A 25,463-nucleotide genomic window follows, 5' to 3' on the forward strand; every position below is an offset into this window, starting at 1 on the left:
GGCTGCGGATATCGCCGCGTCTGCCCCGGGAGCGGGGAGCCAGCCCTGCCCCGGGCCCGGCGAGCCGCTGTCACGGGCCCACGGGCACGCAGTTTGTCTCAGTTCCCCGCTGCATCTCTCAGCCCCTGTCCCCGCTCTTCAGTTGCACTTAATGACGGAATTGAATGAGATCAAACTTTGGAACGCTTCAGACTGTCCTTTAAACGTTATAGTGTATATGCGCATTTTAACCATAGTCCTTTACCTTTTTTAGTTAAAGGTGACTCCACTGTGAAACAAAAAAGGCTGAATAACAAATTTTTGTTCTGCAGAGTGTATGGAGCAGCAAATAGTATAATTTAGAAAAAACATAGGAAACAGTTGTTTGTTGAACAGGAATATTGTGTCTGTTTTCGTTCTGCAAAATAATTGTCTATGGATTTCATACTTTGTTATTGAACACAATTTGCTGTTGACCCTGTCTAGTGGTAGCACATAAGTGCCTTTTGTTGTTTCTTCCACAAACTTGTGTAGTGATTACTATGTTTGAAACACTTTATCAGGAGGAGTTTAAAACCCAAAGGCTGACAACTTAAGAAAGGAAGGCAGATGGATATGTATGAGGCACTTTTACATTTTATGTTCTATTTTCTGTAACAGTCTGCGTGCATAGTATAGTTTTGCAGCTCTTGACTGCTGGTGTTTAAAAGTTGAGTGCTGGTAAACCTATAGAATAGCTACTTTTTACATGATGCTACACACCACTAATAAAAGTAGAAAGCTGTTTACTCATGGAACTTGTCTTGCATGTGGCAGCACTAAGCCAACAACCATTATTCCTTGTACCCTTCTCAGCATTTTAAGTATCTGCAAATCATTAGAAATGGCCCTTTAGTCAGAGACTTCATTCTTAAGTGCTGGGTATTTCTGTAACTGAAACAGATTTATGTGTGGATTTTTTTAAATCCGGAACAACTTTATTTCAAACTAGGAAAAATGTGATTTGACTGCATAGTGTCAAAAATTGCAGCCCAAGACAGGCGAGTTCTTAAGCTTGTGAGCTGTGCCTAAAGTCAGTGGTACTGAGGGTAGTAGAGGCAATCAGCAGCAAAGCAATGCAATCAACATTTCAGTAATTGGGGACATTAGAGGCTGAGTTAGCCCAAGCAATCCATACAGCTAGTAATAGTAGAATTGGGAAAAACTAGAAGAGAATTTTTGAAGAGATCCCTAGCTGCTCAAAGGTGATGCTTGTGCACTAAGTTATCTTAATTTTTATGTGATTTCAGCACAATTTTCACAATTGAAAGTGTCTGGACCAGAATTATCATTATTCCAAGGAAGGTAGTTGGCCATCCAGACTGTGTTGCTTGCCATACATCCAAGCAAACTGCAGGGATTTTGACAGGGAGTAAAGGGCAGAGGGTATGTTATAAAAAGGGAGAAGAAGAGCCTGAGATATGTACTTAGGTTGTGTCTGACAGCATTTGTGATGTCAGATAGCAAACCTGGCTATAGTGATGCTAGAGACAGCTGTAATCTGGAAGCAGTATTCCCAGTTGCTGTCCTAAAGATGGTACTAAGTAGGTAGAACTAATATATCCTGCCTGACTTGTGCTTTCCCTGTGCAGAACTGTTCTGAAAGTCACCGTGGTGCTAGAATTGGAAAGTTGTGTGGAGTAGAAAGAACTCTGGTTAAATAGGGTGAGCTTTGGCCTCACTGAACTTGTCAAATCTGTCTCAATGTCCGAGCAGTCAGACAGACTCTGGCTCCTCTGTTTGTCTCTGGCTTTGGGTGCCATTGGCTGCAGTGCAGCACCACACCTGGCTGCAAGCCTTCCCAGAGTGCTGGGTGCAGGATGCAGGATTACCTGAATGATTCTGCAGGAGCCAGCCTGATTCTGGAATGGATGGTGATGACTCAGGTAATAAACTCTTCTGCACCCAGCCCAAGTCAGTGGTGTCTTCTCTGCATTTATCTCCAGCACTTCAGGTTGGGTGACTGTGGGTGAAAATACTTAACTTGGTGTTTCACTGCATTAGTTGGAATTCAGGTCCTGTCTGGGCTTCTGCTTCTCCATAGTGGCTGTATTGCTTTCTGAGCTGCCCTGGAGGAGAGTGGGCTGAATTTAATGCTAATTAAGTAGTAAACCTTGTCTAGCAAACTCGAGTATGCTTTCTTTCCATTCCCAACAGCATCCACAGTCTGGATGGCTGATGGGCTGGACTTGGCTTGTCCAGTAGTTGGCTAGCAGGCATTGCTGGTGGCTTGACAAAAGCCTGCTTTGCAGGCTGGATCCTGCCCTTGGTTGGTTGTCCATTTGTATTCTAAACAAATTCTGGTTTGACTCCTGCCTGCTTTTGTGTCTGCTGCCTGGAGCAGGGCCTTGATACTAAGCTATTTGAAGGATTTTAAATTTACACTGAATCTTCAGATTTTCATGTATGTTTACCTTCTCAGTAATATTTGTGAAGAAAAGGGGTTTTTTTTAAGGTTCTTTCTTTTGCCATCAGTCAGAACTCCTAACAAAAGCTGAGATGTAAGTGGTGCACAAGAAGAGAAAAGCTTTAATTATTAGGATATTTCCTTTAAAAACAGGAAAATTCTAAATTTCAGTTTCATAATGTAAAGCATGATACAGGCACTTGTGCATTTTAATGTATTTCAGATCTCTTGTGTCATTCAGTGCTGTTACATAGTTGAGAAAATATATATGAGGAGTCTTGCTACCGTGGATGTCCCCTAATCAAGCAGTACTATGGAGGGGATAATCATATTCATGTGCAGGTTGTTTCTTGAAATTAGTGAAATATCAGTCAGGCCTCTTATTTGGAGTTGCAGTGTCTTTTAAACGGAATTGACCTGCTTAGACCAGATGACACATTCATATAATTTTACTTTGTTAAGCCAAATTTGTTTAAAACTTCATTTTAGGTAAGCCATCATATCGTTTAGCGTATCTAAGCCCTGAAATGCACACGGTCAAAGCTTCTGTATTTAGAGCAGTGCAGCATATTGGCAGAACAGTGTTTACTCTACACTTGTGTCAGTGTCCAAGGAATGGAGCTGTGAAAGTTGCAGCAGGTAACTGGAGCATGGCCCAGGTCCTGTTTGCATTCCTATATATTTACCGAAGTGCTTTCACATTGTTACAGCATCTGGTAGTGCTGTGATTTTTTCTTTCCTGTCTACTTATAGTTGGTAATGTTTGTGGCTTTTGTTAGTGCAGGGGTGAACTGATTGTGACTGATTGATTGTTATCTTTGCTTGAGTCCACATAAAGACAACATATGGTTGCTCTAGTCCTATTACAGTATTGCAGTTGTGAGAGGTATGTGGCTTCAGGAGAAAGCAGTGGGTATTCCTGATAGCATGTAACTGTTTTAGTGTCTCCTAGATGTCACAGCAGCAGAGAAGTTAGGGATAAACAGGTTCTTGTATAAGGGAAAGTGTTTGAGGGATGCTGAGTGAGTGCTAAATATGGATGGAATCACCTGAATATTTCTGCACATTCCTTCACTGCAGAATTAGTGTGTACAGTGGATCTTAAAATTGATGATAATTGGAAAATAAGTGTGAATACACAGAGAATTAAAAAAAAGCAGTGGTGTTGTTTCCTATCCCCTGCACCCCCCATCCTTCCATTGATGAATTACTTATTTGTAAATATTCCCTGTAGTTGTGTGTTTTGAAGTGCAAGCTGGTGCTTGTTGAAACATTTCATGGATGTTATGTTCCTTCAAATGTAGGAGACCATAGGATGGATGTTAAGGATCAAAGAAAGAATAAAAGTATTTCCTTTGTTTCTCTAGAAACAAAATTAAAATGATGTCAAATGAGTAGTCAGAACTTCAAATTCAAAGTCTCACAAAATAAGTAACTCTGCAAAGATGATTTTACTGTTTTTGTAGGGAGAATAACTTTTCCCCCAAAATAAGTATTTTGCACATTGTTTTGGCTTATGGTGTGGTACTAAATTTCTCCTTCCTCTAGTGTTAATTTTATGTTGCTATGTATCAAATATGGGTTTCACCAAAAAACTTGGAACATGAAAAGGTGATTAGATTGCATGTCCCAAAGACTTAAAAATTAGTTCCAGAATTCCTGGCTATTTTTCCTGTTGAACCTACTTAGTAGTTGTATCCTGCTAATTTTGCTGCATATTTAGGCTGGAGCATCCACTTGGTAGGGAGGCACAATAGAGATACCTCTAGCATGGTGGAGAGAGCTACAAGCCATGATTTGACTCCAGTTGTCTCCTTGGGCAGCAGATTGCTTTTCAGGTGCTTCCTCCCATGAACTGCAGCTGTGCTCTTGTGGTTTTGGAGGTGCCTGTGATTTAAAAGTGACCGGCAGTTTCCAAGAAGTTGAGCAGCTTAGGTCTGTGCATTGTTTACCCTGAAGAAGACGGGAGTTTTAGCTGTCCAGCAGCTGAAACAGTAATAGATAGTGCTGATGGTTGCTTGTCCTGCTCTGGTGGTCACCCATTTGCTCTGGTTCAGCTCAGCTGGTGGTTCAGCTCCGTGCTGTTGTCTGCTGGAATCAAGGTAGGTTGTGCTCTAGACATAGCTTTAGTAGTCTGTGCTGGTTTTGAGTCTCATTCCAAGTGGGCAAACACCTGCCTCATTAAAGCATCTTTTGACATGAATTGGCAGCCTGCTTTAGCTCAGGGGCTAAAGTTAAATGACTGAAGAGATCAAAAAGTTCTTTTATGTCTTCAGGTCAAAGTTGATGTTTTGTTAGGACAACGTTAGACAGTCTTGAATGTTACCCATGTTGTACCAAGGGAAAAAAACTTTAGAAACCTAAGTTCCTTCTTTTAGTGTAATTACTGACATCTAGAGCAGACTGAATACTAAAGTTTGGTAGTATGGTTTGTTTTTTTAGCCATGTTATATAAAGGAGATGACAGATGCATTAGAAAACAGTTATTTTGTATTTGAGTTCTAAAGAGTAATTTTTACAGCTTAGATTCTCGACTAGAACATTGGCTGTGCTTTGTTGGAGAATGTGAAACAACATAATTCCTGTTACAAATATTACAAAACAAATAAAGTAAGTTTCCATTTTAAGTCCCTGAATTTTACCCTTCCAGAGATAGAATTTATACTCCTAAAAAAAAAAAAAAGGCGAAAGCTTGATTTAAGGCATGGAAGAAGAAATATATAAATTTCTAGTGTTTATTTTTGAAGCCTCTTCTTTTTGGAGTATATATGTTTGAGGCTGAAATAGATTGCCTTGTCTTCATGTCGTTTTTACTAAAAATAATGCCTATGTGTTCTGTACTCTAGTTGGATCTTATTTTCAGTGCATTAGAAAACTGGCAATTTTAAACCAAAGTAATAAGAAGGAAAAATGGAGCCAAATTGTTGAAAGCAGAAACCCTTATATGAAAATGTTAGTTCAAGACTCCTTTGAACTTTCCTTTTCAAAGAAATTTTAAGTATTCTGCCTACTTATCAAAGAACTTGTGCATATTTATCCTTTTAAAATGTCATATGTTTCCTCAATTAGGTAATATCAGAATAAAAGTTTTCTGAGATGCTGTTCTGCTAATCTCTGTTTAACTTGTACAAGTGTTCTGTGCCTTAAAGTAAAGCTGCCTTTTGCATTTGGTATTTATGTTGAATGGCACCTGCTTGAAATCAGTATGCCCCCAGCATTTGAAATATTTACTTTAAAAAGCCTGCTTTTTCTAGCTGCTTTGACAGGCAGCTGGTATTGTCGTCTTATGCTGGACAGTTTTTGGCTATGCATAACAAAGGATTTTACTATTCCTTTTAACTGGAATGCTGGACCAGGTACAGGTTTTAGTTCATGCTACTGGCAGTGTCTGTTCCTTCATAATTTGTTATGTTCATAAATATTAATATTCCTTTTCACTAATTAGATTAATGTATAGATCTAAATATGGTCTTGAAATTTAGGAAATCACTTTTGCACTAAAAGATCAGCTTGTTGATCAATGCAGGTAAAGTACAACTGCTTTTTATAATATTGCCTTGTGCAAGCTGTTGTTTGGAAAAGATTTCAGAGTTCCAAGAGAATTGTGCTTAGAAGGTAGATCAAAAATTGTCATGGAAGCAACAGCTACTGAATTAGTGTACATAATAAACCTCAGCAACGATAAGGAAATTTTATCATAGGGGTGAGAAATCTCATTTGATGCTTGATCTACAGGTGAAAAGTGACTTGAGAGTGTTGTTAACTTTTTCCCTCCTTTTTTTCTTATATACTTCTTTCTTTCTTGTTCCTGTTATTATTGGTAGTATTCCTAAATGGAATGTGTTTGTGAAAGACAAAATTGGATATGGATATATTTGCTATATCAATGACAGATATTTTGCATCTTTTCTAGCAGTATTTGTAGGCAAATAGAATTTCTCAACCTGTGACCTTTTGGCATGAGGCTTATTTAAAGGGTTTGGAAAAAGCTACAAACAGTCCTTTTACATGTAGGATAAATATGCGTGTTTGGTTGAAATTGACATTTGGGAAAATCTCTATGTGGTTACACATGGGAAGAAATATTAGTTTGATCCCACAGAGGAGAATATGTTTCCCATGCAAGACAAGAAATTGTTTCCTCATGGTTTACTCTCAAGTGGTATTGTGAAGTAGTGCTTGTGTCATGGTATTCTTCTGGAGAGTCAATAAAGGTGACAAATTACTGCTTTTGTTATAATGCACAAATCAAATGTGGTGGACAAAATGGTTTGTGTGTCTGCTCTTCTGACAAAACTGCTAGCACTTGAGAAACACAGCTTTGCAACTCTTCCAGCCTCCCTTTTTCTTCTTCTTTCATGCAGTTTGAGAATTATCCTAATATTAAAAAAGGTGAATGTGACAGGAATATGTGATTGAAGTAGGAAAAGAGATTGTCTCCTAGCTCTGCTTTTATACTTTATATCCCTAACCTGCTCCAGACCAATGTGTATCTTTTATGAACACTCTTCACTAGTGTCAGGTTCTTGACTGTCACCTTTGCCTGCTGTTTCCAATACCTCTGAATGCCCACCGATATGATGTGGATGTTACTTTCCCTCTGCAGGAAAGGTTGTGGTGTGCTGCTGCAATGAGAACTCCCTTAGCTCATTCTGATCACTGTTTGTGGGGGTTTTATTTCAGGGCCATGTGTATGTCTACATGGGCCATGTGGTGACATGGCTGTTTCTTTGGCAAACTTTAATTAAAAGTGAGAAAATGACCAAGAAACCATTGAAAGAACTCTACTAAGGTCATTAATACAAATATTTAAAAGCTGAGCAATTTCAGATTTTAGATGAAGCTCTAATGTGCTCCAAATGTGAAGGTGGTTCTTTTTCCTAAAATCAATAATTTTAAGTTTACAGTCCAAAAATATTTTCCAGTGGGATAGTGTCAGTTGGAGTAGAGTGTATTCAGCCAGCTTCCTCTGGGCTTTCCTCTGTTAGCTTACAGCATGTGGGCCCCTGTCAGGGTCTGAGTGCCTGGAGGGCTGTGGAGAACTGACTGATAGTATTATTTTGGTTACATGGTAATGTTTCTTCCTTAATTGTATTATTTCATGGCTTCTGTCCCTTTCAGTACTGTATTTCAAATTTACTCTTGAGTGGAATCAAATCTGGAAAATAACTTTTCCCTAGAACTTACTAGTAGCAGAAATTAGAAGATTAATAGAGATTGACAAAGAAACAATACTTTTCCTTACATAGCATTTGAATCACACAGTGATTGAGGCACCTCTGCAGGTCATACTGTTCAAACTTCTTGCTCCAGCAGGGTCACCTAGAACAGGTTTCCCGGGACCATGTCAAAGGATGGCATTTCCACAGCCTCTCGGTGCTGCCTATGCCAGGGCGGGGCAGAAAGCTGCAGTGTGAGGCCCATCTCGGCTTGCAGCTGTCTTGTGCATCAGTTTGGCTTTTCTAGACTTCCAGCTCATCCCGTCAATAAAAACAAAAAGCCTATCAATTCATATGTTTTTTTTAATATCTGTAGCAATTGAGCACTTGACAGGTATGAGCTCAGGTAAGGGAGTAAGTGAGCAGAGGGAAAGTGGGACTTCTGAAACTGTTGAGTTTCAATATTTGGGCAAAAGGGGACAAAGAGAGTTGAGTTGAATCATTGAAGAGTCAAGTTTAATTTAGGGGTGTTTTATTTGGCAGATTTTGTATTGTTAAAAGTTTTGTATGTAATTTTATACTTTTGAACATAATATATATTAGTAAAAGATTTTGATGAAAGGAATAAATTGTTTCTTATAGGAGGCACAGAGGGTATGGGATAGGTCTGAAGTTTAGCCTGGTGCAGTTTTTAGAAATAAGGAAAATAATGTTCTTGTTTCTTTTGTGAGTATCACGGGTATTTCCTGGGTGATGTACAGGCTCAGCATATATTTTAGGGTTCTTACCAGTAGGCAGACAGCCTGCTTGAGAAAGTTCTCTTGCTTCCCTTGTTCCCTCTTCTTTCCAACTTCCTGTCCTCTCTTCTTGGAACAACATTTAAATAGAATTGAAAGCTTTGCACAAGAATGCTTGAAATGCTTGTGAGTTTGACTGTGTGAGAACCCATTTTATACTTCTGGCATATTTTCAGGGAAGCTTAGCCCTGTGTTTCTTGAAGTTATGATGAGCTCTGGACCAACAACACAGAAGCTAAACTTGCACCATCTCCTGGGAACCTGAGACAGAAGGAGACAGACTGGGATTCTGTTGTGCTCTGTGAACAGAGTGTGCCACGGGCCCACGTCCCACCCTCCTGCATTTAAAAAATACAGTGACCAAATTGGGAGGGGGATTTGATGAAGGCAGGATGCAGTATAGGTAAGATAAAACAAAAACTAGTTACAGGAGGAAACGTGTTTCAGCAGAAACACTGATTTATGAATTTTAATTATGATAAGAATAATTCACTTCCACTCATTTAAATCAGATGCATAAAAAATAAACACATGATCAAGGAATTCAGTTTTCAGCTACCTCTTACCATTGAATATCTTTCTCAGAGCCATCAGCTGTGTGTGATTTTTGTGTTTTTTCAGTGTTAATATGTAAGTATCTGATAAATTTGGATTTAATTTCTAGTTCTTTTTTGCAATTTAGTGTCTTTATGCCCTGGGTAAGCATCACTTTTATTTAATAAAAATGTTGCTAGGTAGTTGAAAAATTTGAATAAGTTAATTAAAATAAAAAGGCACCCATTTAATTTGTTTCATTTTATTTTTGTTCCTCAGATCTGAATATGTGAAAATAAATGCATACCTATATATTTGTGTGCATGTATGTATATATACAGATTGCATATATATTATGTATGTGTGTATGCTACAGCTTTTATGACCAATACAATAATTTCAGTGGTGCTTACTGCTCAGGTGAAATTCTGGAACAAAACCAGATTTATTTGTTAGCATTGGAATTAAAATAACTGGTTCCTTTCAATTCATGGATGGGTCTTCATTTTCAGATAATAATGGATAAGTTTGAATGCTTTGTGGTTCAAGGAATCTGATTAGACTGATCAAGCTGCTGCACTTACAAAATAAGAATATTCTAATATGATTGTGGGCAAATCTGCTGTTCTGCTTGACCACATCATTATCCATGGCTTATCTTTTCCATCAGCTTCTGCCATGCATTTTCACCATGATAAATGATGTAATGGGCTACCTAAGGGTAATGCTGAGGAAGATTAATGGCCAAATAAATATGGTTTTTTCACATAAAAAGTTAAATAGTCTACTTCTTTGAGCCTTCTTTCAGTCTGAACCCTTTGGTAGTTGCTTTGCTCTTTCCCTGCTTGCTGACCTGGAGAAAATACCCTTTAGAGCTTTATGAAGTTACATATGTATTTTTTTTCTTGCACTCATCTTCAATGTTTTGTGTAGTTTTGGGCCCCACAATATAAGGAGGATGCAAAGCTATTGGAGGGCAGCAAGGATGGCAAAGGGCCTAGAAGGGGAGGCTGTGTGAAGAGCTGCTGGGGTCACTTGGCCTGCTCAGCCTGGAGGAGACTGAGGGGAGACCTCACTGCAGTCTGCAACTGCCTTGTGAGGGGAGGAGGAGCGGCAGGCACTGATCTCTTCCCTGTGGTGACCAGTGACAGGACCTGAGGGAACAGCATGGGATTGCATCAGGAGAGATTTGGGTTGGATATTACGAAAAAGCTTTCCCCCCAAAGGGTGGCTGGAACAGGCTTCCTGGAGAAGTGGTTGTGACTCCAATCTTGCCAGAGTTCAAGAACCATTTGGACAGTGCCCTTAGGCACATGGTGTGGTTCTTGGGGCTGTCCTGTTTTGGACTTAAAGATCCTTGTGAGTCTGTTCCAACTTAGGGTATTCTGTGATATATGGATTTAACCAAGGTTGTGTTTGAAAGGATTTTAGGGCCTTGACTGATTTGCAATAGGGAAACCCAAAAGCTATTTCTAAATCATGGGAATAATATGAAAAAAAAATATTCTGAATTGAAAGACAAGAATAGGACAATTGGAGAGAACTGTTTGGAGAAGTAAAGAAGTTGGAAGTGAAATTATGGACTATGAACCTCAAGTCAAAACACGAGTACTTTCATTGCGTTTTAGCCTGGTTTCCCAACGACCCTAAGCTTGTATGATCATTTGGGCTCTTTCTTCCTCAGCAGCTATTGACCTCTGATGATCAGTTCAGCAAGGCTTTCAGAAGACCATTAAGTTGGTACATGTTTTGTGACTATCAGGAGGTAAAGGAATGAATCCCAAACTTTTCCCAGCTGTGGCAATTCTTTCCATTTGTCAGCAGCTGAACAGACATCAAACTTTGTGTATTGGTTGGCCTGTGGGGAAGAGTGTAGTTGAAAATTATTTAGTGCATGGGTTTCTCTGCAGTAACTGCACTTGCCAGCTCTTGCCTTAGAGTGTTTTTGGTAGAAGACTTCACAGGAACAGAGGTGGTGGAAAACAGCAGAGAAATCATTGGAAATCCATGGTTTCTTGAATTGTATTGCTCAAAGAACTGATTTCTGATGTAGGAAAGAATTCTGAATTCACAGTAGAAGTGTGTCATCCTGTTTTCTTTATATTTACCTATTTGTTTGTTTATCCATGGGTGTACTTTTTGTTGCAGTGGTGTGATGAAAGATTCGACTTCCAAGCTACATTTTTACAGTGCTTGGCAAAACATGTGCCAAATATTTACTCAGCTGAAATGGACCCCTTGGTGGAGAAACAAGAAGAAATGGTGCAGGCAGCAATATTATACCCCCTGGAATGTTATTTGTTTGGGGAGGACCCAGATATGTTCCTGGAGAAACTACAACAGAGTGGAACCTCCCAGCTGTGTGGAAAGGTGTTCAAAGGAGGGGAGACAACGTACTCTTGCAGGTGAGGATGAGGGTGTGTTGTCATCAGTGTTCCCATCTGAGGTAATGCACCAAAATGCTCTAATAAAATCAATTGTGTTGCTAACTAGTCATTGCTTGTGTCACGGTACTTTGCTTAACTGATGCTGGCATTTATTTCCCATTTCAAACCACTTTAGAGTGAGGAAAATTGTGTATGAAAAGAAGGCTTTGGCAGAGAAATGGGGAAGGAAATGGAAAAGTTACTAGAAGTTCTGAAAGCTGTTGCTTAAAAGTGTTGGATGATAGGATATGAATATGGAGTCTGCCTGAATTGAGGGATACAGTACTCACCCTTTCAAAGTCTGAAACAGAATCCAGCATTTCTGAGCATCATCAGTCCTTTGCTTTGGCAATAGCTGTGTTGAGCAATGGTAATGTTTCACCTTTTTTTCTCATCCTGCAGTATATTAAAGGTGGCGGCTCATTGATTTGATAGAATTAATTTTATTAATTCCTATTAACACAAATATGTTAATAAGTATCATGAATAAAATATATTAATATTAAAAAGCTAGCAGTTTTTGTGGAGAATGTAAAGATTGCAACAGTTCTGGCAATTGATGAGCATTAATATGATGTTATTGCCATAGTTTCTTCTAATTTTCAGTTTATTTTAAAAGCTTAGAACATTTAATTAGAAAGAGTAAGAGAATATTATTAAGGATGAAAAGCACTATCAGTAAAAAAATCCATCCCTTAGAATTTGGGAAGTGTCAAAATAAAAGTTCTCTATATACTTTGTTTATGAATTTCACTGTAAAGTTTTAATTAATCACATACTCTTCAGCCTTTTCTAGGAATCAGCTAGTGTTGTGCATGAAAGGAGAATGGTCTTTGAAGAAGTCCTGCTGTGTATACTAGGAAGTGTATAGTGAGTGGGACAGCTGCATGAAGGAAAAAGCAGGACAAGGCAGTTTAGTGCTGCTAGAACAAGAATAATTCTCTTCCTACCTCTCCAGAGTTCAAGTATGGTAGCAGGCAAAAAGACAAAGCTAAATGTCTGAGTTGGTCTCTTTCTTATTTTTTTTGAGTTGCAGTCTTGCAAAAATGTGGTAGTATTTATACAAGGCACTGTATTGTACTACTGCAACTGAAGCTAGGTATGTGTTTGCTTTAGGCTTCTAAAAAACTAAAAGATACTCTGCAGTTCCAAAACCTGAGTCTCTTGAATTTCAGATCTAGCAGGCACTTCTGTCTTCTTTTTACTTTGAATCATCTTTCAGTAGATTTATGGTAATAAATTAATGTTACAGAAGTATTACATTATTGTAATGATTATTGTAATCTGAAGGTTTGGAAGGAAGCTATTTCTGTAATCAGAATTACCGTGATATTTTAGTTGTAAATGAGGCTTGAACTAAGTGTTGAACAATGGTCTAGAGTAAAAAATTTGATATGTTGTCATTTAGCACCTGTCATCCACATTTTGCCTAGAATAAAACTGCATTTAAAGAAAAGTGTCCATGTTTTAAGGAGAAAGGCAATGTATAAAAGTAGGTATGTGAAACATAGGATGATATGGAATTAGATTGCCCATGAGTGTAATTCCCTGTTTTTAGGTTATTTAAATGCATGAGTGAAACTTTACAAGGTATATTTCAAAGTATGCATTCCTAGCTTATTTAGTAAGGAATTATTTTCAGACTTTAACTTCTGTTTTAAAAGTTAGAAACAATCTAGTAGAAGTATAGCAGAAGTTTAATGAGCAGACTGACTACTGATTGATGTTGGAAACAATAATAAAGGTTAATTCAGAGTCCTCACTGGTTTTCCTAGCTGCTTATTCTTAGCAAAATCAGAAAAAGTTTTGCTAAGCAAGTTTTGAAAGTGGAAATTCAGCATGTTTTTGACAGAATTTGATGTAAGAGATTTCAGCACATGGTTCAAACTTAACAAGACTGGTTATTCCATGTCACAGAAAGATGATGAAAGTCAATGTTTTTATAATTTGAATCTCAATTTTTAATTGTTAATCTCAATTTTTCTTTTTTTTTTTTTTGAGCAACATATTCTTTTGTGCATGAAAATTTCAAGGTGTTTGTTTTAGAAAGTTTTCCACTTATCATTTCTGTTGCAGAGACTGTGCAGTTGATCCAACTTGTGTGCTCTGTATTGACTGCTTCCAGAATAGCATTCACAAGAACCACCGGTACAAGGTAGGAAAATCTTAGTTTAGGGAATGGTACTTGTAGCTTTAGAGAAGTTCTTTTGAGGCTATAATGAACTGTATATAAACCATTAGTAATTTTATTATTGAAAAAATAAATTCTGGTATTTATGACTTAATCTCTCTTGTGTTTTTAGCCATGTAAAGCTTCTTCTAAGAACAGCAACTTGCTAATTGAAGAAACAAAAGAGAAAGGAGTGTTTATTAATGCATACAGCATTATTCTCTTTGGCAATTTCATGGACGTGTAGGTCAGAGCAAAGAGCTGTGACTGAAAATGGCAGTTGTGTCCTAAGTCCTAGTCAGTTTTGTTGGGATATAAGTAAGTTGAAAACCCAGGGAAAGTGGACAGTAGTGATTGCAGAACACTTTGGAGCCACAGCCAGGCTGAAATTACTGAATTTTCAGTAATTCTTCAGGCAGAACATCAGCTATGGAAGTAGGTGGTTAGATGGGAGCATATTTGTACCATTTTCATCTAAAGAATAGAGAAAGTGCTCTTTATAGATTCATAGAATAATTTATGTTGGAAGGGGCCTAAGGAGGTCACCCAGTCCAGCCTCCTGCTCAAAGCACATCTAATTAGATCAGCTTATTTTAAAATGTTTCAGGTAAATAACAGATTTTTGAGTGTCTTTTTATTGGGTCAGAGTTTTTTTAGAATTACTATAAGATTGGGGATTTGGAGGAAGCTAAGGATAAGTGTTTTTGCCTGAGTTTTGTCTGAACTTCTTGCCAAAATGGAGGCTCAGAATTTGTAGTCTTCTGAAAGTGCAATGCAAAGTTAAAGTTATAAAAATGTATTTAGATGCTGATCGTGTCATCTTTTCTTTGGTTAGAAATAGAAGTACTACTAACTGTCTGTTTAATGTACACATTTTTTATATTATTTTCTAACTTGGTGAAGTAATTTTAAAGAAGGTGTTTAAAAGCTTTTTTGCTATTATTTTGTGAATAAACCCAGAAATATGTTGCCATTTATAAATAAGAACACTCATCAGTCATAGGCTTTTTCACTTACTTTCAAATTAAATTTATTTAGGACTTGCATACCTTTTTGTAGCAGCAGTTTATTTATTTCTTTATTTTCTGCTCAAAAAGTTTATATTTTACCCCCCTTCTCCTTTGGGGGGGGGGGTAAAAGATAAACTTTTAACAGAAAAAATTTCCTTTTATCTAAAAAAGTTGTGGTAAGACTCTTCTGTTTTTAAGTAGATATTTATATTTGTGTTTGATTTAAATAATTCACAATGCTATTTTCCTCTTGCTTTTTATGGCCATATTTCATGACTGAAATACATGGTTTTTCCAGATGCATAGCTCCACTGGAGGTGGATTTTGTGACTGTGGGGATACAGAGGCATGGAAGGCTGGACCACTGTGTACTAAACATGAGCCTGGAGCATCAAGTTCTCCAAAAGAAGTAAGAACATTGCTTAAAGTGAAATAAAAAATTTTGTAAATGTTACCTTATTTCAAAAAGTACTTATTCCTGTATATGTATTGTGTAACTCATGTAACAGGTTCAGTCAAGTTGAATTAGGATTTCCTTGGTCAAGGTGTTTGGGTTCAAACATGTATATTAGACATCCTCTGTTTTTTTTGCTTTTTGTTTGCAGGCAGTTTTGTCTACCTGTCTTGTGTGCTTGAGTCTTTCATTTGGAATTGAAATTGCAGTCTCTTGTTCTTTTCCTTGCAAAGTATATTAGTTCTTATTTACAAATAATTGGTTTCCCAGCAGTTAGCAAATGTTTAGAAGTTTGATTTTATTTTTTTCTGTTTTCTACATTACTGCATTACTGAACAATTGCATCTGTCACTATGACTAAAAAAATGTTCTGTGCCTTGAAACTAACCTTTTATGCTAGGATGTCTCATGGTTATTGTACCTGGTAAAAGAACATATTAACAAAAAATATGCCATCTTACAAGGGATTCTTAAAGACAATGTAGAAAAATCAGCTGCTTCAGGTAAAATTTGGGGTTTTTTCAGAGTCCTTCATTCTGAGATAATTTAGGATGAAAAAAAACCTCAGCATTTGTCATTGTAAGCAGACCCCAAATCCCTGATGGTTTTGTAGCAAACATACTGTTATTTATGTGCCAGTCCAAAAGTCGAATGGAAAAGGAATAAAAAGCACTGGCCTTACAGAAAAATGAGACAAAGTTTTCCTTCACTTTTTTGTCCTTCTTTTTGAAGAAAGTTAATGGATTTCAGAGATAAAAACGGTTGAAGCTGCAATACGGAGTAATTTGTTTACCCAGGGGAGCTTGTTGCTTGGTCTGCACTGGAAACTTTTAATATCTATGGGAATGCAGAAAGCTGTTAACAGCTTTTTTGAATGCAAATTTTAAAAAAAAGCTAACAAAATTTTAAAAATTAAAAAAAATTAAAGAAGCTTTTTTAGAAAAGAAACTAACACATTTGATGAGGCCTTTCATATTCTAGGCCTAGGTAAAACATGGATGCATAAAGAAAGGTATATGAAATTGTTGGGGTACTACTGAGAGCCCTTGCAATGAAATAACTTGGAAAAGAAGAAATTAGGTGAGGTTAATTTGCGTGAAAATTGTGAAAAAGATTATTTTGTGATTATAGTACACGTATGTATATATAATTTACAGTATATATGTATATATTATAGTATAATGTCCTATAATATTAATAAGGTACTATATCAACCCCCATTTAATTTTTTTTTCGGTTCTTTTCCATATTAATATTATCTCATGTTTTACAGAATTCTGGATGTCAGTTGAATGAAGAAATTATGGAGCATTCTAGAAGAGTGTTTCCCTCTGTGATAAAATACATTGTAGATATGCTTATCTGGGAGGAAGAGAAGGAACTGCCTGTGGAGCTCACCGTTAGGTAGGGAGTATTTCCAACTTTCTTTTCAATTCATTAGCAACTTGGATTATAACGTTGCCTGAAATAGTCTCATAGTCATGCAGACATTAGTGCTGAAATCCCTGTAAACTGCACTGTGGCATATTTGACCTAGAGTTATGAAGAGACAAGCTTTTAATACTTCATGGGAAAAGTAGTATGTGACTGTCCTCCCTGAGTCACTCAAGGGAATTGCTCCTGAGCCAGCCTGATCTACAGTGAAATGGCAGGTCTTAGTGCAGAGGAGGAAATGTCAGGAGTGGAGAGACCCACCAGGTGCCATTGGCTGTCTTGGGAGACACTGATGGGGCGCTAAAGGGGCAGAGGAGCAGACCTGAGCTGGCAGATTTTCAAGGATGCTTTCCACAGTGCTTGAGAGAAAGATGTGGACAAACCTATTAGCAAGGTCTGTTGCAGTAGGACAATGGCTAAGGGTTTGAAACTCAAGGAGGGTAGATTTAGAATAAATACAGAAAGAAACTTTTTACAATGAGGGCAGTGAAACACTGGAACTGGTTGCCCAGAGGGTTGGTGGATGCACCATCCCTGGAAATATTCAAGGTCATGTTGGATGGGGCTCTGAGCAACCTGATCTAGTTGAAGATGTCCCTGCTCATTGCAGCAGGGCTGGACTAGATGAACTTTAAAGGTGCCTTCCAACTCAAACCATTCCGTGATTCTGTGAAAATGGAAAAAGACTGTGTATCACATTAAAAAACAAATGGGTTCATAAAAGAGCAGAGAAAGGAAATTATAAGAGAATATCAAATAACTTCAGAACTTCTCTTTTGTACTTGATACATTTCTATGGCTTTTTCTGGCATAGATGGTGGGCGGTGTCATTAGCATGAAGAATATGCTTGATTTATTTGAATAACTTTTAAAATTGTATTTGGCATTCATGTCAAGCTATCAATTAAGCTGTATTTGAAAGGACACTATTTACAATTTTACTTTCATTTGTATGATACGTTACCTTTTTCCCAGCAGGGAGAAGGTAGACAGCTACTACTGTGTCCTTTTCAATGATGAACACCATTCTTATGATCATGTCATCTACAGCCTGCAAAGGGCACTTGGCTGTGAACTTGGTGAAGCCCAGTTGCATACGACTGCCATAGATAAAGAGGTTAGTGCATTTGGGATATCAGAGAGTCACCTTCTAGTCATTAAGAGTTACTACTATAGTCACTTGGTTATAGAATCTTTGTTTCTGGTTGCTGGAGCTTGAGCAAAGAAAGGCACATGGCTGAGCAACTCTTAGTCAACACTTGTTCCCCAGGTGTGGAGAACTTGTTTATGAAGCACATATCTCTGGTTATACTCTGCTATTTCATGTACTTTGTGCCAGGAGGAAAGTTGATATGATTTGTGTTCAAAGTATTGTGCAGAAATCTCTTTCATCTGTTTTAATGTGTACATGAATTTTCCCTAAGATATCCAGACTTTACTTGGTCGTTGTGTTGTTGATTTGGATAGTGTTTTTCCTACAGACAATGATGTTAATTTTTATTTGCTTCTTGGTGTTTCATAGCACTGTGAGTGGTGTTGGGCCCTGTTTTTCCTATTATGTATTAAAAACATAGCAAGGATTGGACTTGTGATGCTTTGGGTTTGCTTTGTATTGGTCTCATGCTCAGTATTTTCTTAAACAGGGTCGTAGAGCTGTTAAGGCAGGACATTATGCCTCTTGTCAGGAAGCAAAAGAAGAAATTAAGGTAACTTCCTAAAGTAATTTTCACAAAAAAACACCCCATACCAGCCTAATTAGTATTAACACTTAGCACTTTTTGTCTGCCATACAGTCTTTAGCTTAGTACTTCCATGGTTTTATAATTTGCCTGTGAACTTTTTGGAATTGAATTTATAGTACCACATTTGAGATAGATATCTTCAGAAATAAATCATCAAACTGTTGTCTTTGTTTTGCTTGGGAGAGATGGTGGGGAGTGAAAAGAAATAATGAAATAATGTTATTTTATTTTATATGCACTAATATTTACCTGACTCCTAGAGGCATTCTGAAAATGTTTCTCAACGGCCTCTTCACGTGGAGGTTCTCCATGCTGATGTTATGGCACACCAGAAGTTTGCCTTGCGCCTTGGTTCTTGGCTGAACAAACTCATGAGCTATTCAAGTAAGCATTGCTGGGTTTTGTTAATATAATGCCATACCAGTATTTGAATAAATTAAGCAGTGTTATATATGATATTCCCTTAATTAAAATACTTTGATGTTGTTTCTAATTAGAAAGTTACTAGTGCAGTAGCATGGGTGATGATATCCGTTAGCAAGGTTATGAATAGCAGTACTTTTCTTCTTGTTGAAATAAATATGTTTGTTTCCCTGATGGGACACTATCTCAAAGTTCTATTACTCTCACTTTTAGCATCACACGCACTCAGTGTGTGACTCCTTTACATAAAAGCTTCCCTCCTCAGTGCTGGTGGAAACCCACAGAGCATCTCTGTCAGTGGAAACCTACATCCTCAGCTTACATCAATTTCTGCTTCAGATTTGATAGCTGTGATTCATTAGAAAGTGTCAATAAAACAAATATTAAAATCTTAATTAATTTTTTTTTCCAGTACTGGAAGGTCTGTTTGAAGCTTTCAAACATCAAGCTGGTGTTTGATGATGCTTATGGTTTTAAAGATTTCTGAATCAATGCACTTTTGATTTGTTACTATTTTTTTCATACCTGTGTCTTGCCACACTAAAGCCATTATAAAATTTCTCCACACAGTACAAATATGAATAGATTAAACTCTAATCACTTTTTATCCTCCTCCTTGATAGGTCAGTCTGGTGGTCTGCTTTAGCCCCTTTGTAAGCTTCAATGAAGTGAATTTCTTCTAAGGTTTTCTGAATGCTTGCTTGAAATACGCAGATCAGAACTGTACTTTTTTTGTAATTCTTTACAGTGTTTTACAAGTTTTAGTGTTCTGTTCTTTTCAAGTTTGTATTTATTTTGCCAACAGTATTTTCTTGCTGTTCTGAATTCTTCAGACAGTTCTTTCAGTTGGTGCAAGTTTTTTGAGTGTGGATTATTTCAAAGTTTCTAGTGAAAGTTTGATTTTTATCCAGGTCATTTAACAGATACTTTTATGTTTTAGAAGAGTCTCTAAGTACAAAGATTGAAGTCAAACATTCCTGTCCTTCTGGATTATATACACAGAGGCTTTATGAGCCCGATGTTCTATACTCAGCTGAAACCTTTGCGTGGTCTGGTGGTTCCTGTTCTTCTCATGGTTGTGTTTCAAGTGGTAGAACATGGATCAAGAAACATTTAATAATGTTTATTTCCAGGTTGTCAGGAATTTGATTCATGACTCTTCACTTTTCCTTTTCAAATTAGTAACATAAGGCCTCATTTTGGAATGTTAAAAATATGAGATTGACTGCGATATGTTGATCTCCAAAACTGCTTTAAGTACTGTGTCCACTGATAGGTGCAAGAAAATGCAAAAGAATTTCTGAAATTCTACAAAAGACTGACTTTCAAGGCCTGAGGTAGTGATCAGCAGAAACTTGCCTAGTCCTGAGCATTTCTATGCTGGCATAGTAAAGGCTTCTTGTGGATCTGCTTTGCAAAGCTGTCTCAGTTATTTTCATTTTAAAATACTCTTCTGCATCACAGGATTTATTAAATTAGGTAGGCAAGAATAATAGGAAAAAATTAGTGAGGCAAAGCGTATATGGAAGTATATTCATTGAGAAAAAATGTTAAAAGTAATTCTTACTTAAGTGCCTTCTTTTTTTCTTTTAAGTAATAGAATTATGTAATTCTAAATTTCTTGTGTCATATAATTTAATTACTGAAACATTCTTGTACAAATAAGTTGTTTCATCCCTACAGGTGACTTTCGCCAGATCTTTTGTCAGATATGTCTCAAGGAAGAAGCTGGATCTGAAAAGCCCTGCTTTATAAGCAAGTTGATGCTATGGGATGCAAGGCTTCATAAAGGTTTGTTTATCCATGTTGCTAAAAACTAAAGATTTGTCAAATTAATTTTTCACTTGTGTAACATATAGATAAATGTGAGTGCTATGCATGTAGAATTACAGTTCTTTTTTTTTTATTACAGTTTTTATACAGCTTTAATTTTTACAGCTAAGCTAACTTATATTTGGGATATATATTTGCCGCCTCAATTTGTCCTGCTTTATGTATCTTGAAAAATCTTTTTACAAAATGCAACCTAACACTGAGTGACTTGATTACTTGATGTTTTAAATACATACCAATAAATATCAAAACCCAAAAGTAATTAATAACTTTGTTTGTATGCTTCATAACAATTTCAAGACTTTCAGTGATTTTTTAATTATAGTTTAGTAATTGGTTCCTGTTTTTCCACAAAAAGCTGCATCTTAGTACAACAATGACATGCATTGTGTTGGCTCTTCGCAGGGGCGAGGAAGGTTCTTCATGAACTTATCTTCAGTAGTTTTTTCATGGAAATGGAATACAAAAAACTTTTTGCTGTTGAATTTGTGAAGGTAAATGGTTTGATTTTTATGCTATAAATTTATATTGGCTTTGTGAAATTTCCCCCCAAACTGAAAATTGTTGCAATATAAATAGGGAATTTTAAACAAGCAGAACCTCAATAACTGTCTCAGCCTTTATTGGAGTGCAGTTAATTAATTCCCATATCACTGTTTTTTTCCTTAGACTCATGTAGGGATATGCTTGTTTGATTGCCATATTGTTATTATTCTGTCTATATTTTGAAATGCCAGATGAACTGCAACTGAAACTGGCCTTTCTTTTTGAAAATTCGATACAATAATTAAGAAATATACAAAACATAAAACAAAGTGTGTTTTGTTTAGGGTGATACTTTTTAATTCTGATAAAGATGGTTGATATTTTTGATTTCCTCTGGACTGAAACAAAGCAAACAAAGACTTGCATTACCCATTGCACATGTCTTTTACAGACGGTTGTTGAACAACTATCCATGCAGTTCATTGCAAGAAATAATTCTGTTTGCAATCTGACAAATCAGTTAAATTTGTGCTTATCTTCAGTATTAAGGCAGTGGGGACCATACTGACTTGCTTTGGTGCATTGAGGATATTGAGCTGTTTTTCTTGCAGCTGTTTCTATTAGGTGGGAGAGAGACACTGAGATGTAATTCTTGTGAATAAAAAAGTAAACATTTTTGTTAACATTTGTTTAATGTCCCCAATACTCTCTTTTTCTAGTATTACAAGGCATTGCAGAAGGAATACATCAGTGATGATCATGACAGAGTTCTCTCTGTGACAGCGCTCTCAGTTCAGATGTTCACTGTACCTACTCTGGTATGTACAGCTTGGCTCTGCTGGAGGTGTAAAATAAGTTGGAGAATTGCTAGTAGTGCCACCTTTGCAGATTGTTGTATTTGGCAGGGAGACTTTATGCATTGCTGAGTTGAATATGAATGATTTTGAGATTTGTGAAAGCCAATATGAAAGCAGGAGCTTGAGTTGATGTGAAAATTCATTACAGAACATAGAGAGAATGCAAATAAATATAAGTTCCTGGCACATTGTACTCTGCATTAACTTTGTGTATTTATTTACTGCTCACATTTACCTGTCTATGTGACTTTCAAAACAGGGCAAGGGGGTAAAAAGTGGTTAAATGTCTTCTTGTGGGGGTGAAATATGGGGAGGAAGTATATCTATAACTTTTAAAAGTTATTTGTTTCTTAGCTGAAGTACTAATGTAAAAATTCTTTTCTACGTGATCTTTCTAGAAAAAAAACCCAGCATATCCATTATATAGATGCTGTCAGAATTGAACAAACATACATAGTTGTTGAACTTTGTAGTGGATAGCAGTTGTGTTTCTGTGCAATAAATACTGTGGGAGTTTTTTTATCTTGGGCTCTTTGCAAATGCTTAAAAGAATTTTTAATCAGGAAGATGGATTCAAAGGAAAAATATTTTGACGATAACATTAATAAAAACAGGAAGAAAAATATTTCACTTTGTTCTTGCAGGCCCGACATCTAATTGAAGAGCAAAATGTAATCACCACCATTACAGAGACACTCCTAGAAGTGCTTCCAGAGTACCTAGACAAAAATGACAAGTTCAACTTCCAAGGCTACAGTCAGGACAAACTGAACCGAGTATATTCAGTAATATATGACCTCAGGTAAGTGTAAGGCTGAGAAGCTAGAGCAGCTCAAAAATACTGGTAGCATGATGAGGTGTTTCAATACAGAGTCTGATGATAAAACTGCTTTAAAATCAAAGCCAAACCCCTCAAAAAACATACATGATATCTTAATGTTTTCTTTTCAATGGAAACCTAAAATTTTAAAATACTGAAATTACATTCTGTAAAAACATTTTTGATTTTCAATTATCTAATTGCATAGAATATTTACATTAATAAATAAAATGTATCTACTATAAGACATTATGGGAAATGTGTCTCCCATTTGCTGCTGTTCTGGGAAAGCTGTATAATCCTTATCTGCATAGGGTTTTCTACTTTTACTGGTACCAAATTGCTCTAATAAACTGAGTAATGTTTATTACTCCGTTTATTACACCCCAAACACCTTGGAATTTAAAAAAAATCTGTTACTTTCCAATGATGGAGTCACACCAAGGTATTAGTAGTTCTAGTATTTGGGAAAATTTTCTGAATACTTTAAGATGAGGAGGGTGATGAAATTTGATTATGTAATTGATGGTATTAAAACAACTGAATTTCAAGAACTCTTGAAATACAAGCATAAGAGAAGTCTGAGCAAAGTATGAACATTTTTTTCTTTTTTTTTTTTTGGGGGACAGGTATATCTTAGTCAGCAAACCTACAGTATGGACAGACCGTCTGAGGGAGCGTTTTTTAGAAGGATTTGTTTCTTTCCTAAGGATTCTAACTTGCATGCAGGTACAATATATTTAAATAATTTCTTTCTGATATCCTGTTGTAAAGTGATTACAGCTCCTCTTTTTCCCATAATATTATAATGGATGTAAACATGCAATTGCACTGTTAAATTCTTCGGTCCCTGTTTTGGGTGGGTGAAGAAGACATGTTTATACAAGTAATACTCATCAGATTTAGTTACATGTGTTTTATCTTTTGACTGTGGAATTTTCTGTTGTGTTAAGCCTATGATCACTGATTTAGACAAAGTATTTTGTGGGGTTTCTATTTCAGGGAATGGAGGAGATAAAAAGACAGATTGGTCAGCACATTGAGGTGGACCCTGACTGGGAAGCAGCTATTGCCATACAGATGCAGCTCAAGAACATTCTTTTGATGTTCCAGGAGTGGTGTGCCTGTGATGTAAGTATATAAATTTTCTGTGATTCTTGCATGCATGCCTTTTTTGAATCTTCCTGACAGCTTTTGAAATAGCAGCTTTTAGAAAAGCTCACAATTGTTCAATATAGTTTTCCACAAAAAAATGGTCTGAAAGAATTAATCTGGGTGTGACAAAGAAAGAAAGAAAGGACTGTAGCATTTTTTTTTTTATTCTGCATGTATTTTTAATTCTAGGAAGAGCTGCTGCTCAGGTCTTACAGAGAATGCCATAAAGCTGTGATGAGGTGCAGCACGAACAGCCGCTCTCGGGAGAAGACAGTATTTCACTTATGTGGCCATACCCTGGAGAGCAGACCTTACAGAGTGTCTGCAGATCCTGTCAGCATACATTTGCCACTGTCTAGGACTCTTGCTGGTAAGTGATGTGTTTTGATTGCTGTTTAAACCATGCTTGTCATTCATCTCTATTTCTTTACTCCAGAAAACATTTGGGTTAAGTGCTTCGCAGATGAGTTGGTCTCTGACTTAGTGACATTCTCATGATCAGGAAGACATGTTCCTCATATGTCCCACTAAGGGAAAGTTTTTCTCAAAACAACATTACCATGGAGATTGGAGGATGTCTTTTTAAATGGAAGACAGAGAAGTCAGTCAGAAAGGAAAAAATTTCCTTGTTAATGAGATCCTTAGTTTTCTCTGAAGTGTTTCTTGTTCTATCTCCTTTATTTAAATGAATGTCCATTATTATTTATCTTGAATTTAGTTTCCAGCCATGTCTATCTTAGGATGGTTAAAATGTTCCTCCTGAAAGACATATTTTACACAATGCCAGGACAGGCTTCCAGTCAGAATACAATCACTGCTTTCTATAGAATACAAATGAAATCATATGCTGTTATTAAGCTGTAGATTCTTTATCACATCATTTGATACCAAGATACGATCTGTTAATCCTTGTAGACTTGAAATTTATTTTACTACTGATATATGATTCAAATGTGAAATAAAAATTTTATTTATTGTATATTATATAGCATCTCAATTTGGATGGTGTTCACTCCTTCATTTAGTGTAAATTTAATCATAAAATAATGGTTTGTAAGCCTAGTAAGAACTGTTGTGATTAAAAAAATGAAAGTATGAAGTCTTTCCTAAACAAACTTGGACTTTTTTTTCTGTAATTCTCTGAATTGTAAATGATTTAGCTGACATTTAGAAGGGGTTGGAGAACCTTCACTGATTTGGATTTATTTTCTGATTTTTCTTCCTTGGTTTTTTAGGTCTTCATGTACGATTAAGCAAGACTGGAGCCATCTCAAGATTGCACGAGTTTGTTTCTCCTGTGAGATACTTCTTTTTTTTCCCCAAATGCTTTTATGATTTATACTCTGGAAAGAAAAAAGCCTCAATCTATATGCTCTAACCTTCAGGACACAGATACAAGTTATTTTTCAGCTGTCAATATATCTCTGTTCTTTAGGACTTACACTTTTAAAACCACTGGCGGATTTATTCTGAGGTGTTTTTTTGTTTGTTTTTCCTTTTTTAAATTCCAGGAAGAATTTCAAGTGGAGCTGCTAGTAGAATATCCTTTGCGATGTCTTGTCCTGGTTGCACAGGTTGCTGCAGAGATGTGGAGGAGGAATGGGCTCTCTTTGATAAGCCAGGTACTCCTGCAGTGTTCAGTGCTGGGCTGATCCTCTAAGTGTTTGCAAGGGTTGCTCAGTAATGCTGCCAGGGGTTCATCCAGTGCAGAGAGAGGTCATGGGGTCACTCCTACAGT

At 36.7% G+C, this 25,463-nt stretch overlaps 1 protein-coding gene across 1 annotated transcript in view; it reads left to right on the plus strand.

Annotated features, from left to right (window-relative positions):
• The first annotated feature begins 11,144 nt into the window (after positions 1-11,144).
• Positions 11,145-25,463, plus strand: part of UBR1 (ubiquitin protein ligase E3 component n-recognin 1) — a 48,069-nt gene continuing 33,750 nt past the window's right edge. Inside the window, exons 1-16 of the mRNA XM_014311011.2 lie at positions 11,145-11,320; positions 13,418-13,496; positions 14,820-14,930; positions 16,249-16,379; positions 17,385-17,526; positions 18,053-18,115; positions 18,412-18,535; positions 20,258-20,365; positions 20,813-20,901; positions 21,613-21,711; positions 22,395-22,552; positions 23,200-23,299; positions 23,573-23,701; positions 23,915-24,095; positions 24,961-25,022; positions 25,237-25,347. Of these exons, the coding sequence (XP_014166486.1) occupies positions 11,145-11,320; positions 13,418-13,496; positions 14,820-14,930; positions 16,249-16,379; positions 17,385-17,526; positions 18,053-18,115; positions 18,412-18,535; positions 20,258-20,365; positions 20,813-20,901; positions 21,613-21,711; positions 22,395-22,552; positions 23,200-23,299; positions 23,573-23,701; positions 23,915-24,095; positions 24,961-25,022; positions 25,237-25,347 (1,863 nt within the window). The remainder of the gene's footprint in view (positions 11,321-13,417; positions 13,497-14,819; positions 14,931-16,248; positions 16,380-17,384; positions 17,527-18,052; positions 18,116-18,411; positions 18,536-20,257; positions 20,366-20,812; positions 20,902-21,612; positions 21,712-22,394; positions 22,553-23,199; positions 23,300-23,572; positions 23,702-23,914; positions 24,096-24,960; positions 25,023-25,236; positions 25,348-25,463) is intronic.

The sequence above is a fragment of the Geospiza fortis genome, unplaced genomic scaffold (assembly GCF_000277835.1).
Source record: "Geospiza fortis unplaced genomic scaffold, GeoFor_1.0 scaffold54, whole genome shotgun sequence".
NCBI lineage: Eukaryota > Metazoa > Chordata > Aves > Passeriformes > Thraupidae > Geospiza > Geospiza fortis.